Source organism: Anopheles cruzii, chromosome 2 (assembly GCF_943734635.1).
Source record: "Anopheles cruzii chromosome 2, idAnoCruzAS_RS32_06, whole genome shotgun sequence".
Lineage (NCBI taxonomy): Eukaryota > Metazoa > Arthropoda > Insecta > Diptera > Culicidae > Anopheles > Anopheles cruzii.
Genome location: NC_069144.1, coordinates 53,783,186 through 53,797,152, shown reverse-complemented (window position 1 = coordinate 53,797,152; position 13,967 = coordinate 53,783,186). Strand labels below are relative to the sequence as shown.

Genomic DNA, 13,967 nt, shown 5'->3' with positions numbered 1-13,967 from the left:
GTTTTGCCCGGTCGCGCTGAAAACGCGCGGCAGCGGCTGCGGCGACGATGACAACGGAAGCCAGTGGTTCTCGGTGTCGTCCATCTTTGAATTACTCTCTCACTACCACCACCAGCAGTCGGCATCATTGGCGGAAGGACGACCACTAGATGGAGCATTTTTTTTTTCTTCTGTAATTGTTTTGCGGCGTCCAACATTTTCCGCGCGTCTACCAGAAACGAAATGTAATCCTTTTCAAATTGAACTCATTGCCTACTGCTGGAATGCAGGATGTGAATGGTTTAGCGTATGTGTTCAACATCAGTAGTACGTTTCACCACTACTATAGCCCAGTGAATAACGATGGCGCACCGGACAAAATACTCCCATATCCTTTGCAAGGCCTAGAGAAGAGTGCGCAAGTTCAGGCCACTTTATTCAGTCCTAGCTTTCAGCTGAGCCACAGCTCGTCGGTGTGTATCCTTCGCCTTTGCCGTGGGCAGCGCCATTGCATTTCTGATCTGTCCGCAGAATAAAAGCCGCCACAAGTAGCTCAGCATTGCACGGAGAGACTTCACAGACAACGACTCTTTACAGCTCCTATGGTTTCGCAAAACTTTCTTACACGCGTCCTTTTGAAACATCTGAGTTTTTCTTTTTCTAATTATGTTCCCTTACTTTCGCCCCACAGCTGTACGAATTTTCTTGAAAGTGATCATATTTTGTTTGGCAAATTAATTGAATTGGAAGTGCTAGTGTGCAAAAAGTGAACTTGAGTGAAAAGTATAAGGAAAGACACGCGTTGAGCGGAGCACCCGCGTGGCGTAAAGCGAAAACGGCGTGACACGGCAATCGCCATCAGGTGTGGTGTGCCGTGCTGATCGTGACGCGGGGGACTTAATTTGCTAAGACGCACACCCAAGACGCTTCCTCGTGCCCCGCAAATAGCGGAAAAACGGCCTCAGAATGAGTTGCCCAATGCCGGAGATCGGATCCTGCATATCCCTCATATCGAAGGCGGATATCCGTTACGAGGGTCTGCTGTTTACCGTCGATCCGGAGCGCTGTACGATCGCTCTAGCGCGAGGTAAGAAAACGGCCGACTCCAAACTGTGCTCAGAGAATGAGAACTGTGCTTCGAATATGATGCCACATACCCAGATTCTTCTTCCGTTTTGACAAAAAGTCACAAAGGACTAGATTAATAAAATTTAAAAAAAATTGCGCTTGAGATTTCAAGAATATTAAGGTTACTTTTTTCGAATCATCACATGTGGTGTGGCACTAACGACTAGTAATGGAGGATCCTGTTAACCAACACCATAACGGACAGATACTCATGTGTAGTGTGTTACTGAAATCACAAAATGTCCTCCAAAAAAGTGCAATGGAGGATAGAAGCAGGATTCGGAAGCAGGAAAGCACTCACAAGCAGTCGATCATTGTCTTCTGTTTCTTTTGATATTAAATTTGGTTTATAAACGAAAAATTTCATCGTCCAAATTGCCAAAAAAGACGCGCAGAACCTTTCAGCTTTGTGTAGAGAAGAATCGAGAGCAATGATGAAGGAGTATCTAGATTGGGTAGACATGTTGATTTTCTTGTCAAATTCTCGAACGTTCTCGAATCTATAGCAAACTTACAAATGGCGTAGAATAAAACCTTTTTTCTTTACCTCTTTCGTTTCATTGCATGACGCGGCTATGTTCACCGCGGTGTGTGCGCTCGTTCCTGAATCCTGTTTTACAACGCCCAGTGAAATCCTATGGAACGGAAGATCGCGAAACGCAGTTCCCGATCGCGCCGCAAAATCAATGCTACGATTACATTCTGTTCCGCGGGACGGACATTAAGGATATTCGGGTGATCAACAACAACCAAGTACCGAATGATCCGGCCATCATGCAGATGCATTTGCCGCCGCAGCAGCAGCCGCCGCCGCAGATGGCGATGCAAAACAAGCTCGGCCAGCCCAGCTACCAGTCGCCGCAGGGCTTCATGATGCCGCAGATGGGCGGGCCCCCGGCCGGACCACCCGGTGGGCCGATGGGTGGAGGACCACCCGGTGGACCGATGGGCGGTCCGCCTCCGCCAGGCCACCAGCCGCAGATGGGTGGCGCAGGTGGCCAACCGTACAATTCCTTCGCGGGAATGAACAATCTCGGAGGTATGCTAACGAACGATCTGCTGGGCGGTGGTAGCAAGGGTGTTGGTGGTGGTGCCTCTTCGTTTCCTATCCTTCCACCTTCGGACGATGCACAGCAGCAGCAGCAGCAACAACAACCGGAATCGGAGCAAATGGCTGATCAGCAACAGGCGACGCGTTGCGGTGGTGGTTTACTAGCCACTAGTGTTTCCGGTGGCGATCACCTTTCGCCCAGGGAGCAGAAGCAACAGCCGACCGATCGGCACCTACTGCGATCGTCGTCCTTTCGCCCCCCATCGCTTACGGCTTCTGTCTCCGCTTCGCCCGGAGCCATCCGGCTTCCTTCGGGAACTGGACTTTCCACCGTCGGTGCGGATTCGCTTGTCGGTAGTGTTGGTGTCCCGGAGGGCTTTGCTGGTGGTGGTGGTGGTGGAGGCGGATCCGTTGTAGACCGCCATGATCATCAGCAAAAACAACAGCAGCAAGGTGGGAGAAACAATCATCCGTTGGGGTGAAAATGCGTAACGCAGTCCCCCCTCGAAAACTACAAACGAATGATGAATGGCGCACGCGGTGCAGATGATGGACAGAACGCCACGCTTTTCGTTGTTTCTTTTTTCGTTGTTCAACTATGTGCTTTAGTTGCTGCTACTGTTTCTTACTGTTTCTGTTACAGTATAATTCCGTTATGGCGCGAACATCGTTGCTTGCTTTGATCGGAACACGTCTCGAAATCATTTTTATGTTCAGCTTTGTGTTGTCATTCAATCGGTTACCTTTCGTAGTATTACAAATAGAGGGCCTTATTTCAGTTTGTATCAGTTTGACTACTTTTACTTTGCTTTTTCTTAGCTTCGGAAAGATTTAGAATAGTAGGTTGGTTTTTGCATTTTGAACCAAGCGAAAAATGTACCACGCAACAGTGAGCCAGCTCTTGTTTTACATTTGTGAAGCGAGAACAATGTTTAGATCACCGTGTATTGGCTACCGTTTTTCATTTTGTTACATGGTATTAGCTCTTACTCTTGTGACATGGGCGGCGAAAGGGCAATGAGTGTCGTAATAGCAGTAGGTAATCAAATGATGCAGTTGCAGTTACATTGCCACGAAACCACCGTAGCTGATAACGGTTCCACAAGCAGCGGTAACGTTTCTACGCCATGCCTTTCGATGTGATAGCGATGGCAGATAATGAAAAACGATTCGTTTTTGGGTCGAGTTTTACTTTAGTATTTTCAACATAAACATCATTAGCATTAAGCGAAGGAAATATGTTACTTGTTGTTAGTTTAGGAACATTTTGCAGCAAGTGTAAAATGTGTAAATGAAATCCGTTTTTCTGATTATGTACATACCTTCACACCCACCCGCTTTCCTCATTCACTGTGGCATGCCTCTTCGTTTAGTCGCCGCTTGTGACGTTCATCATTAGCCTTCTGCCAGCTCCTGTGCTGCCCCCTCATGCCTTTGGTCAATGATCGGTTACGGGAGACTTTGCATCGCTTACTTCTGTCCAGCGCAGGTCTGGTCTCTTCCAAACACATCATCCTAATCACCTGCCAGAACCCTCTTCTATGTCGGATTGATCGCTTGCAGGTCATCTTTCTTCTCAACTCGATGAGTTTTCCTTTCAAAACAAAGAAATCTACCATTTGTGGCAGTTGCTGAGAAATGATTTGCTGTATATTGCCGTTGCCGCTGCAAAGGTTGCTGTTGTTGTGTCATTATGGGAAGTTCGGAAGTCTTATTTGATAAGATCGGTTTGAAAGACACAGGATTTTTCTTACAGGACTTATAGGATGCTTATCAGTGGTGTTTCAGTCAATATTTGTTAATATGTTCAACCCTTTTTCTGCTCTCTTGTGCGTTGCATCGTTAGATACATTTTGTTTCTGTTTTGAATACGTTTCACGCAGCTATTTCATTGTACATTTGTTCGATGCGCTAGTTTGGTTCTTTTCATATTTTTTTTTGGCAAAATTTGGTCACTGTCCATCACTGGGAAGAGAGTAGCACTGTATTAAGTGGTAAAAATTTGATTACGTTTTAATCACATGAGTTCCCTTGACCCACAGGAAGTGGCTCGCGTTCGGCAACGCCGAGCAACAGTATGCTGTCACGCAAAAGCCCTACGGTAGATATTGCTGTGCAGACAAACCAACAACAGCAGCAGCAGCAACTCCAACAACACCACCAAGGCCAGCAGCAGCAGCAGCAGTCCCAGCAGCAGATGATGCAGCAAAACAATCGCGATGCTGGCAACAACCAGCGAAACAAGAACAACCATCATCGGGGAAACAACCAGAACAACAATCAGCGCGAAAGACGTGATTCAGGCAAGCAGCAACAACAGCAGCAACAAGGTGGTGACAATCAGCTCAAGGATAACTTCAGCAACAAGGCAAGTCCGAGAAACGCTGCGATACCGATGATTTGATACTAAAAGTTTGTTCTGCCTTTTACCTACAGCCGCGCCAGCAGCAGCACCATCATCAGCAACAGCAGGGTGCGGGACAGAACCGTGGCGGATGGAACAACAACCGTAACCATCAAAACCAAAACAACGGTGGCGGTGGCAACAATATGCGTGGTCGTCCACGTGGTAATATCGGACAACCGCAGCAGCAGCAGGTTGGTGATGAAACCAAATTACGCAAAGAAACACCTGATGTGTTGATGTCGACCGTGCTGCCCTTTTTGCCCACCACCGAGAGCCCCCTCGCCGACTCTCTTACATAGCGTTTTGTTTGTTTTCTTCCAGGGAGGTGTTGGTGGAGCCGGCCAGCGTGCGAAGAACTTGCTGAAGTTCGAAAATGATTATGATTTCGAGCAAGCCAACAACAAGTTTGAAGAACTGCGCTCGCAACTCTCTAAACTTAAGGTGGGCGAAGAAGTGAAACCGGAGCAGGTATTTTCTTTTTTATTTGTTGTTATGCTTTCCATAGAAAACGTCCACACCATCCTCTGTATCCGTGTCCCATTCATTTACACCTTTTCCTCGCCATTGTCCGTTCAACGTTTAGTTACGATTCCCTTCCAGTTCCTTCCACCCAGTTCCCACAACCAACTCCATGGATCGAAGAAGATGGTACATTTTGAAAAATACAATAGTATTTTTTATTCACTGCACTCGCTGAGAAAAATCGTCGCTGGCTGGCTGTCGTTTTAATTTTTGTGTTTGACGAGTCGACTGTAAGTTAGTCGTTAAATCAGTAGTGACATGAAATTCAGTCGAGTGCGATGGATTCTGAACTGTTTCAAGGCGAAAAGCTATCCCGAATTCCGCACGGGTATACTTAACACTTAAATACACATAAAATTGGAGAAATGCAACATCTTCGTGGCATATTTTTTGTATGCGCTTGCAATGATGCTGTTCGTTTGCGTTTTAGAACAGATGTATGATTTTTCTGGTTTGTTCAACTTTGTGTTCAACTCATTTAGCCCAGACAAAATAACATCATTTATTTGCTTGCGTTGCTGCTATCATTAACATGTTTGTTAATGTTCTTTGCTTTTACTAAATGCATCGTTTACTTCCTAAATTATTAGAGCATATCAATCGCCATTGGAATGCAGTTACTGGGTTGCATCTAAACTTTCTATTTTGCTTTTAATAAAGGTTCATACAAGGACCACGATATCAACCCATGTGTAATGCACATTTAAAACATTATACTAATGCACTCTAAAATTTGGTTTTGAATGCGCTCTGCATAAACGAATCGCTATGCTGTGAATTTGAGAGATTCTACACAGAAAGAGGAAGGTGGCCAATGTATTTCGCGGTACGCAACCGAATCCGCCCTGCGACAATATCTCTGGCTATCCTGTGTATTCGGAACAGTGAAAACGCAATAAATCGGATAATTGCATAAATTTGAAAATTTTTATTGGATGAAAAACAAAATTCGACCACCGACCACCATCTTCTTTCGCCATTCCTCGACGTGTACTGCGTACGCATATATGGGGGCATTTCAACTAGTTGCACCGCTTCAACGCTTCCAACAGCAGCACGTGCATTAACAGTGCGAGATGCAACTTGTTGACGATGCACAACCAATATGCGTGTGTGGGATTTGCCAATTTCGATATTGTGCTCGTTCTAATGTTTATTGTTACTTTTTATGACACACAAACCATCACTATGTTCATTGGCAACGGTGAATGGGTACTCTTTCGGCGGCTCACAGATCACTAGTGAAACGTTGGATAAGAAGGATGATTCGGGTAATGAAACCGGTGCCGGGGAGCACGAGCAGGAAGACGAGGAAGTGATCTGCTACGATAAGGCCAAATCGTTCTTCGACACCATCTCGTGTGAGGCTGTCGAGCGTGCCAAGGGCAAGCAGCAGCGTACCGATTGGCGCCAGGAGCGTAAGCTGAACACCGAAACATTTGGCGTCGGCTCAACCCGACGTGGAGGGTAAGTCACATTGTTTACTCAGAAATTTTGTACTCCTTTTTTGCAAGTTTCTTGAGTTGTTGCGGCTAAATGGTATTTGTTTTCCTTCCAAAAATTGCAGATATAATAGACGGGGTGGTTACTTCAACCGTGGCCCTAATAACTACCACCGCGGTAGCAACAACTATCGCGGCGGCAGCAACAACTATCGGGGCCGCAGTACCAATCGAAACCACCAGTTGAACGGTGGTGGTAGTATGTCCCAAAATCGCACGGGAGTGTCCGGTGGTCAGCAGCAGACCGGCAACCAGAGCGCCAGCGGCAGTACTCAACCGAATCAGCCAACGTCAGCGGTCCAAACCAGCCAGGAGCAGCAGCAGCAGCAGCAACCGGCCGTCATAGAGGTGGCTGCAGGTAAGGGGGCTGCTTTCCGAGAATTTGCGAAAATAGGGTTTACTAAATGCTGCGTCTTGTTTCCCCTTCATTTTACAGGCAAATAATGCCACGGAAATCGGATCATAACGGAGAAACTCTTACTTTTAGAAAGCTGACTATGTTCCGTTCAAACGATGCGAAGAAAAGGAGTGATAAGAGGAGAGAATGTATCCCCACAGAGAAATCTCTGAAATGGAAAAGGGGAAGCCGGAAGAATTGAGTGTAGAGAGTGGAAGCAGATTGGCGAGAGTACAGAGAGAAGAAGCTACAAGTGAATGAAACACATTATACAACAACACCCTATATGCATATAAACCATACCTAGAGCAACGGTTTGCAACGTATTCTACACAGAACCCAGCAAATGGTGCACAACCATGCGGACAGTTACAGAAGGAAGTCGAAAGAGACACAACAACGCGGTGCGTTCAAGAGCATCCATTTCCACGGCAGACAAAGGAATGGGATGGAATTTGCGTTCCTGTTACGTCGCTTAAAGTGGATGTAGCACTCAAGACTGTGACGGCGGGTTAACGACGAAGCATCATGCATCTTCAGACCCACCCGAATATAAACGTACGCAAGACGCCGCACTTTGATCAACAATCCCCCATTGGGCACGTTGTGGAATGGTGACAAATGTTCGAGCAAAGGACAGCAGGTTCAATACGTACAGTAGCGGCAGAACACAAAACCAAGTGAAAGGCACGTAAAAGAGACACCGATCGATCGAAAGCGCAGCGTCTCTACCACGGGGGTCGCACAGCAAATGACAAGGGGTATTCTTTTGGAGCGGACGAAGGGAAAGATACCCCATTTACTATATGACCTGTGCGACCCGGAGATTGTTGCGACCGTCCTCTGCATGAAAGTATGACAAAAGTTTTGCACATTCGCGCTGCTGGTTTCTAATACTAAATGCTTCGCTGCCGGAGCTACGGAGGAGACCTGATCACGCTAAATAAGATGACACACACAGAGAGAGAAATAGAACGAGAGACCGAATCGCTGTACTAATGTCTAAGGATGCAACAATTGTTCGATTATGTGTACTAGAATTTCCCATAGCCTGACAAAACGATATTAAACTACTAAGAAACGGCGTGACATTAGCGGCTTCGTAGATGCGTTCTTACAACAAGAAGGAACACGCAGTCTTATTGCGATTTGAGCAGGGATGATAGTATTGAGGATTGAGATCGAAAGACAACTTCTCTTCTTCGCCGACCCGAAGCCGATCTGGAAGTGGTGGAAAGAGTTGTAGGCAAACCTTTTTACACGAGAAACAGTGCGCTTGTGTATGCCTGTAAGCTATAATAGTGTGAACCAGACAGGACAGGACCGGACAGGACAGTTTAAGGTAAAAAGTAAGGAGCGAACAAAAACATAAAATCTGAAAAATCGATAGTCATAAACGAACCAGCTACAAACGCCTAGGATGCAAGACAAAGATGAAGACTAGCTTGCTTGGTTCTATGGCAAACGGCGGGTCCACTGTAAGAAAGCGTTCGCAAGACAAGTTACGGAAAGAGAGAGAGAGCGGTCGGGCGGCCGTATTAACATGCCATCCGGATGTTTGAGAACCGTCCACGCGTCCTGCAATGGAAGAACGGAGAAGAGTATACAGAAATCAATCAGCGAGACAGGCAAATATTGAATGACTCGATGTAAAGTACATTTGCTTTCATTTGAGCCTCTTGCTAGAGAACAGTTGGCGTGGTTGCCTTGGAGCTAATCTTTTTCATCTCAATGTGCAGGTCATAGGGACGGAGTGAATCTGGGTAAAAACAAAAACAAACAAATGCCGCACTGTGTGTACTGTTAAGCAATACGTTTAACATACCCTCCAAAGGAGTAGAAGGAAGGATAGGCATTTTTGTTTTTACTTCGCGCATTGGGGTGTTGATACATCGGCCCACTTTGCAGAAGCCACGTACCACATCATCACGACGGTGGTGTGCTGCTGTGCGGTTCGAAGTGCGCCACACATTCTCATTCCTTTCCCCCCAAGTGTGACGAGTCGCACTTTACTACTTTGATGTTCGAATGCTGCGCATCATCATCATTATCATTACTGTTTTCTACTTAAAATTATTAATCTTATCGTTTTCTTTTGATTTCCTACCTCGATTTATTGTATTTTCCCCCTTAAAGTTCATTTTTATGAGACCCTTAATGCTGTTTTCTTCTCACATCCATCCCTCGCTCGCGCCCCTTCGGCAAACATATTCTGTGGTGTGATGTGATTGTTTTTCGGGTAGATTAGCACCTCGGTTTCTTGTGTTTCATCTTTCGCGCGCGCGCCCTCTCTCTCTCTCCTTATCGTGTAAGATATGCTTCCGGATTGGAGATGTGTGAAAAGATCCTTTGCCGTGCGCCTCGTTATCGCTTTCTCTATTCCTTATCACCGGGTTAGTTTGATAGCAAATTACACACGTAAAAATATTTATGAGAGATGAATTATTCGATTGACCTGATCTAACGCGCCCGCATCACGTGGTGGTGTTGGTGGTTACGGGTGGGATTTCATTTCGAATTGTACGCTGCCACCGAGCAGTGAATGTTACATCAAAGGGTATATAAGTAATCTCGCATAAACATTTTCGCTACGTAAAAAATCTAACGCCGGAACGGGACCAAAGATCAGGGTATCAGGCGTAACAGTAAAGAGGATGCAACAGGGTGAGCGAGAGAGAGAGAGAGAGAGAGTTCGGGATGTATGACAGGAAGCAATTGCTTGTTAGCGTTTAGTTTATGGTCACGTTATGCCTATCCGTGTTCCGCTTAGGTGCATCAGTGCTGAACCTAACACATGTTATGAGTCAGAGAAGCGTAGAAGCGAAGCGACAGCAAATGCGTGTGGCGTCTAGAGGACGAAGACGAAGATGGAAAGGAGGATGAGCATTAAAACTAAGTTTTGGATTAATTATGTGTAAAGTTGAAGAGAAAGCAAAGGGTACAGAAAGAGCGAGAAGCAAATATAAAAAAGAACACGAGTAACAAAAATAACAATGATGTGGAGCAGCCTATATCTCTACCACTTGCTGGCGTTGGCATGTCGTTTGTCGTGTGTGTTGTGTGTGTGGTGCTTGTGTGGGTAGCGGGAAACACTGGTTTAGTAGAGGGAAAACACGGCCCACGAGAGAGAGGGCCCATTCATGATAGTAGTGATGGGAAATTCCAAATACAGGAAAATGCAGCAACAACCTGCGGTGCGCAAATTTCTATCGCGACAAAAAAAATCCGTTCGGTAGCGGAATTTCCTGCAATCTGACTATAAGACGAGGAAGTGGAATATAAAATGAGAATATCAAAGCGAACACTGAGGGAGGGACGTTTTACGTATAAAAGGACGGAGGTAAAGTCATCGTAAAGACGAGGAAGACACTATATAACAAACCCATATATTCACAATACACAAACGAGAGAAATCGTAAGAAGAAGCTAAACAAGATATGATAAAAATAGTAGTAGATTTTAAAACGATACGATATACGAAGAACAAAAGCCCAGAGTTGACAAACAGGTGGGTGATCGACAGAGAGGTGACTCGACGATCAAGCCGTGGGACGCGACGCAAACAGCAGGACGCTGGAAGGTGAGAATCACGATACTCGGAAGTATAACAAAATATAAGAAAGTGAAACAAGAGAAGCAAACACAAAATGCAAAACTTCCTATGCATAGCGCCAAGTCGATTGTAAAATGCACTCGTGAGTAGGATGCACCACCATGAGAGACAGTGAGTGAACCACAAGTCCCTAGATCTGAACAGACCGAAGTTGAGTGTGATTAAGGGGTTTGGAACAAAATTTGCAGGGAGGACAGAGACAAACAGGCGACAAATGAATTAATATAACAAAAAATGTAGATGTTCAATATTCTAGACTTAAACAAAAAAAAACACACCACCTTCATCCCAACAACAAAAGGACCGAATCGATTGCCAGAAGAAGGTGTATGCCAACAGCCTGCACAAGTTAACAGTCAGTTCGCTGTGTGTTGTGCGGTTCCTGTGGTACGGATTTACGGCGTACCGGGCAGAGATAGAGCAATGAGGAATTGCTTCAGGCCTCGCTTCGGGAAGATAACCAACGCAGGGGAATGTAACGAAATAGGCCACACACACAGACACGCTTGGTATTGGTTGCAAGATATATGTAACTATTTTACGGTAGTTGAGAGAGCAAGAGCGAAAGAGATAGAGAGGATAGAAGGAGGACCCCTCAGAGCGGATGCAACGGGCAAGGTTGACCGTTAACTGTACCTTACAGGGAGAGTTGGTGTGTTTGGTGAGGCTTCCATTGAGAGGTCTGCAAAAGACGACGCAGTTTTGTGAGACAGTGGCGCACTGGTGGATCATTTCTTTTACTTATGTACGCCCCTAAACCCGGTAACGGGTTCGGGAGGGCTCCAAGTAAGCAAGACCGGATGTAAGACACATGAAAGAGGGGACAGTGCAAAGAGATGAAAGAAGCTCTATGCTCAAAACGATAAAGGCAACAGGTGACGGCGCGCTGAACCAACGGAGTTGTGCATGGAATCGTGTGCCGGTCGGTGTACGCCGAAAAGTTTTTGTCAGAGGCAAAGAAGGAGTTTCTCTGGCATTATGCAAGAATTACCCATTTGAGAGAGGATCAAAGGTCCGGTGGTTGCGCGTCAGGAAGTAGCGAAGCGCCAACGGATAGCAGAAAGTCAAGTCGTTCATCTTCGTAACAATTTCTATAAAACAAAAACAAACCCGTGATATATTGTGGTTGAAAACAGTAAAGAGTCCGTTCCAGTTCCAGTGTGTAAACGTGCGCACCCACCACACAACGGTGTACGGCTGCGGTAATTTGCCTTGATGGTCATGGTCACTCTCCTGCTGCTGTTGCTGTCCCACTTGTCAGCTGCATGTTTCTTGTACGGCGCGTAACTGAAGGTTGTAGCTACTCCTCTTTTCGATCCACAACAAAATGTGAGAAACACAGTCTATCGTGTAAGAGGTTGACACACTTTAGTTTACCCTGTTTTCTAACGATCTTCAAAAATAATGGCACAAGTTTGGAGTTTCATGCGTTTTCTTTGCGGCAGCTTTACTACACCTCTTAATACGCGAGTTGAGTTTTATGTAAAACTAGTGCTTTTTGTCTTCAACGTCGGCATGTATGTACCATTACTTGAGTTTGCAGCACGAAACCCTCGCTGGTTGATACGGTTCCAGGGTAGCAACTAAAACAAGTGTCTTAAGGCCTAAGCGTTCGAGTTTAAGTTTTGCCCCACGAGTTATAATAATAGGGACAGGAACATTCAACAACAAAGCAACGAACCACAGAGGAGCACTGATTTGGGACCGGTTGGTTGCATCATCTTGCCGTGGTTAGCCACTTTCACCAGCCCCACGAAGCAGTTGAAATGTTAATCCAACCCTTTTCGAGTATCTCTGTCGTTTGATTTAATTTTGTTAGGAATCTGTGGTGCAGTGATGACAGGAGTTTTAAAGAAGTTTTCTATCGGAACCAAAAACGTGTGTAGAAAAAAGGTACGACGAGCCCATCGCGCGCCCAACGTTCGTTTCGTAGGCCCAATGATTTGAGATCAAATCTCGCCAGAGAACTTCGCCGAAGGGGGTCGGGCGCACTTTCTTCTAGTCTTTGCTAGTGCGAGTGCTTGTTGCAGCTGCCATGGCGCGATAGGATAGGTCGTTGCGTTGCAAAAGAAGCGTGAGGAAACAGCAGAAGATAACTAAAATCTTGCCCATAAACTAAACACTAATTTAAACTATGCGAACATCAGGTGTGTGCAAAGCGAGAAACACGAGTTTGTACAAGAAGCTTACATGACGAGCGACGAGCAACAAGCGAAGCTGCAGGGATGCTCTAACATATACAGTACAAGGGCAAGAAGATAAGACGTTGGAAGCCCCCGGGGTGAAAGGGTAGGTGTAGAGTGAGATGACCAGGATCTCCTCCCAGCACAAGAAAAGGGAAGGAAGCGCAGCAGAGGGCGGTAGCTAAACCATCATTGCAATCACTAAGGGTGCAGGAAAAGGATAAATCTATCAAAATGCGCATGAGAGTGTATGAAAAACAAAACTGTGGAAAAAATAAAACAAACAAGACGGATAAATACCGAATGGAGTACAAATAGTGCTCTATAGTAAAAGAAGTCAAAAGCTTTCGTTTTTGTGTTGTGCTGTGTCGTGTTATCTCCTAGTATACCGTATAGGCATTGTGATGACTCGCTTGGTGCGATCGGTCTAAAACAAATGGCGTTGGATGGGCAAAGACATGATGTTGATTCCAGAACGCATGGTGGTTTTGGGTTGGCTAAGAGTTTTCCACATTTTCCTCTATTGTTTTGAAGTGTTTTATTTCCCATCCATTTTTGGGTAAAAATTCGACTCAAAAAGGCTTGTGGATGGCACCTGTCCGAGAAAGCAAAGCAGTAAAAATGTGTACTACTTAACAATAGTCATCACCTTAAGTGAAACATTATTTTTCAATGCCGCACTTTAGATCCGAAGGAATAGTGAAACCATTATCGATCTTGATTTGTTATACCTCGATTTCTTTTAGTTTAGTACTTGGTACTACTTGCTCCGATCTTCCGACTCGTGAGGTCATCCGAAATTGAACGCTGATTTAGCTTTGTGAGTAACATCGCGTGACATCCTAATAAAGATCCGTGCGTCCGGCAGTACAGACCCCGATTACCGTGGCAAAGCATATAATTATTATACACCCTAACGATTTAATTAACTACCGCAGAACTGTTGCGCGGCACGCGGTAGCGTGTGCAGTTCGCGGGGTAATCATACATTTTCTTTTACGCTCCATTCGGACCCCTCCTAATGTGACCTAATGCTCTGTGACCACCACTAATAATAGGATCTTTCTAAACGCAAAGTAAAGGTGTCGATTTGTTGTGCGACCTTCGTGATAAGCATCCTCCAAAAATTGGCAAACGAACTGCTGACGTCAACGGGAGCAATCGATTAGCACTTTCTTTCTCGTG

The 13,967-nt window shown here is 45.6% G+C and overlaps 1 protein-coding gene across 1 annotated transcript; it reads left to right on the top strand.

Annotated features, from left to right (window-relative positions):
• Window positions 1–944: 944 nt before the first annotated feature.
• LOC128269466 (protein LSM14 homolog B) lies at window positions 945–13,099 on the top strand. The gene is made up of 8 exons (XM_053006933.1): window positions 945–1,066; window positions 1,736–2,207; window positions 4,205–4,526; window positions 4,622–4,756; window positions 4,911–5,033; window positions 6,322–6,554; window positions 6,655–6,947; window positions 7,026–13,099. The coding sequence occupies exons 1-8, from the start codon at window positions 946–948 to the stop codon at window positions 7,031–7,033; spliced, it is 1,707 nt and encodes a 568-aa protein (XP_052862893.1). The 5' UTR covers window position 945; the 3' UTR covers window positions 7,034–13,099.
• The last annotated feature ends 868 nt before the right edge of the window (window positions 13,100–13,967 follow it).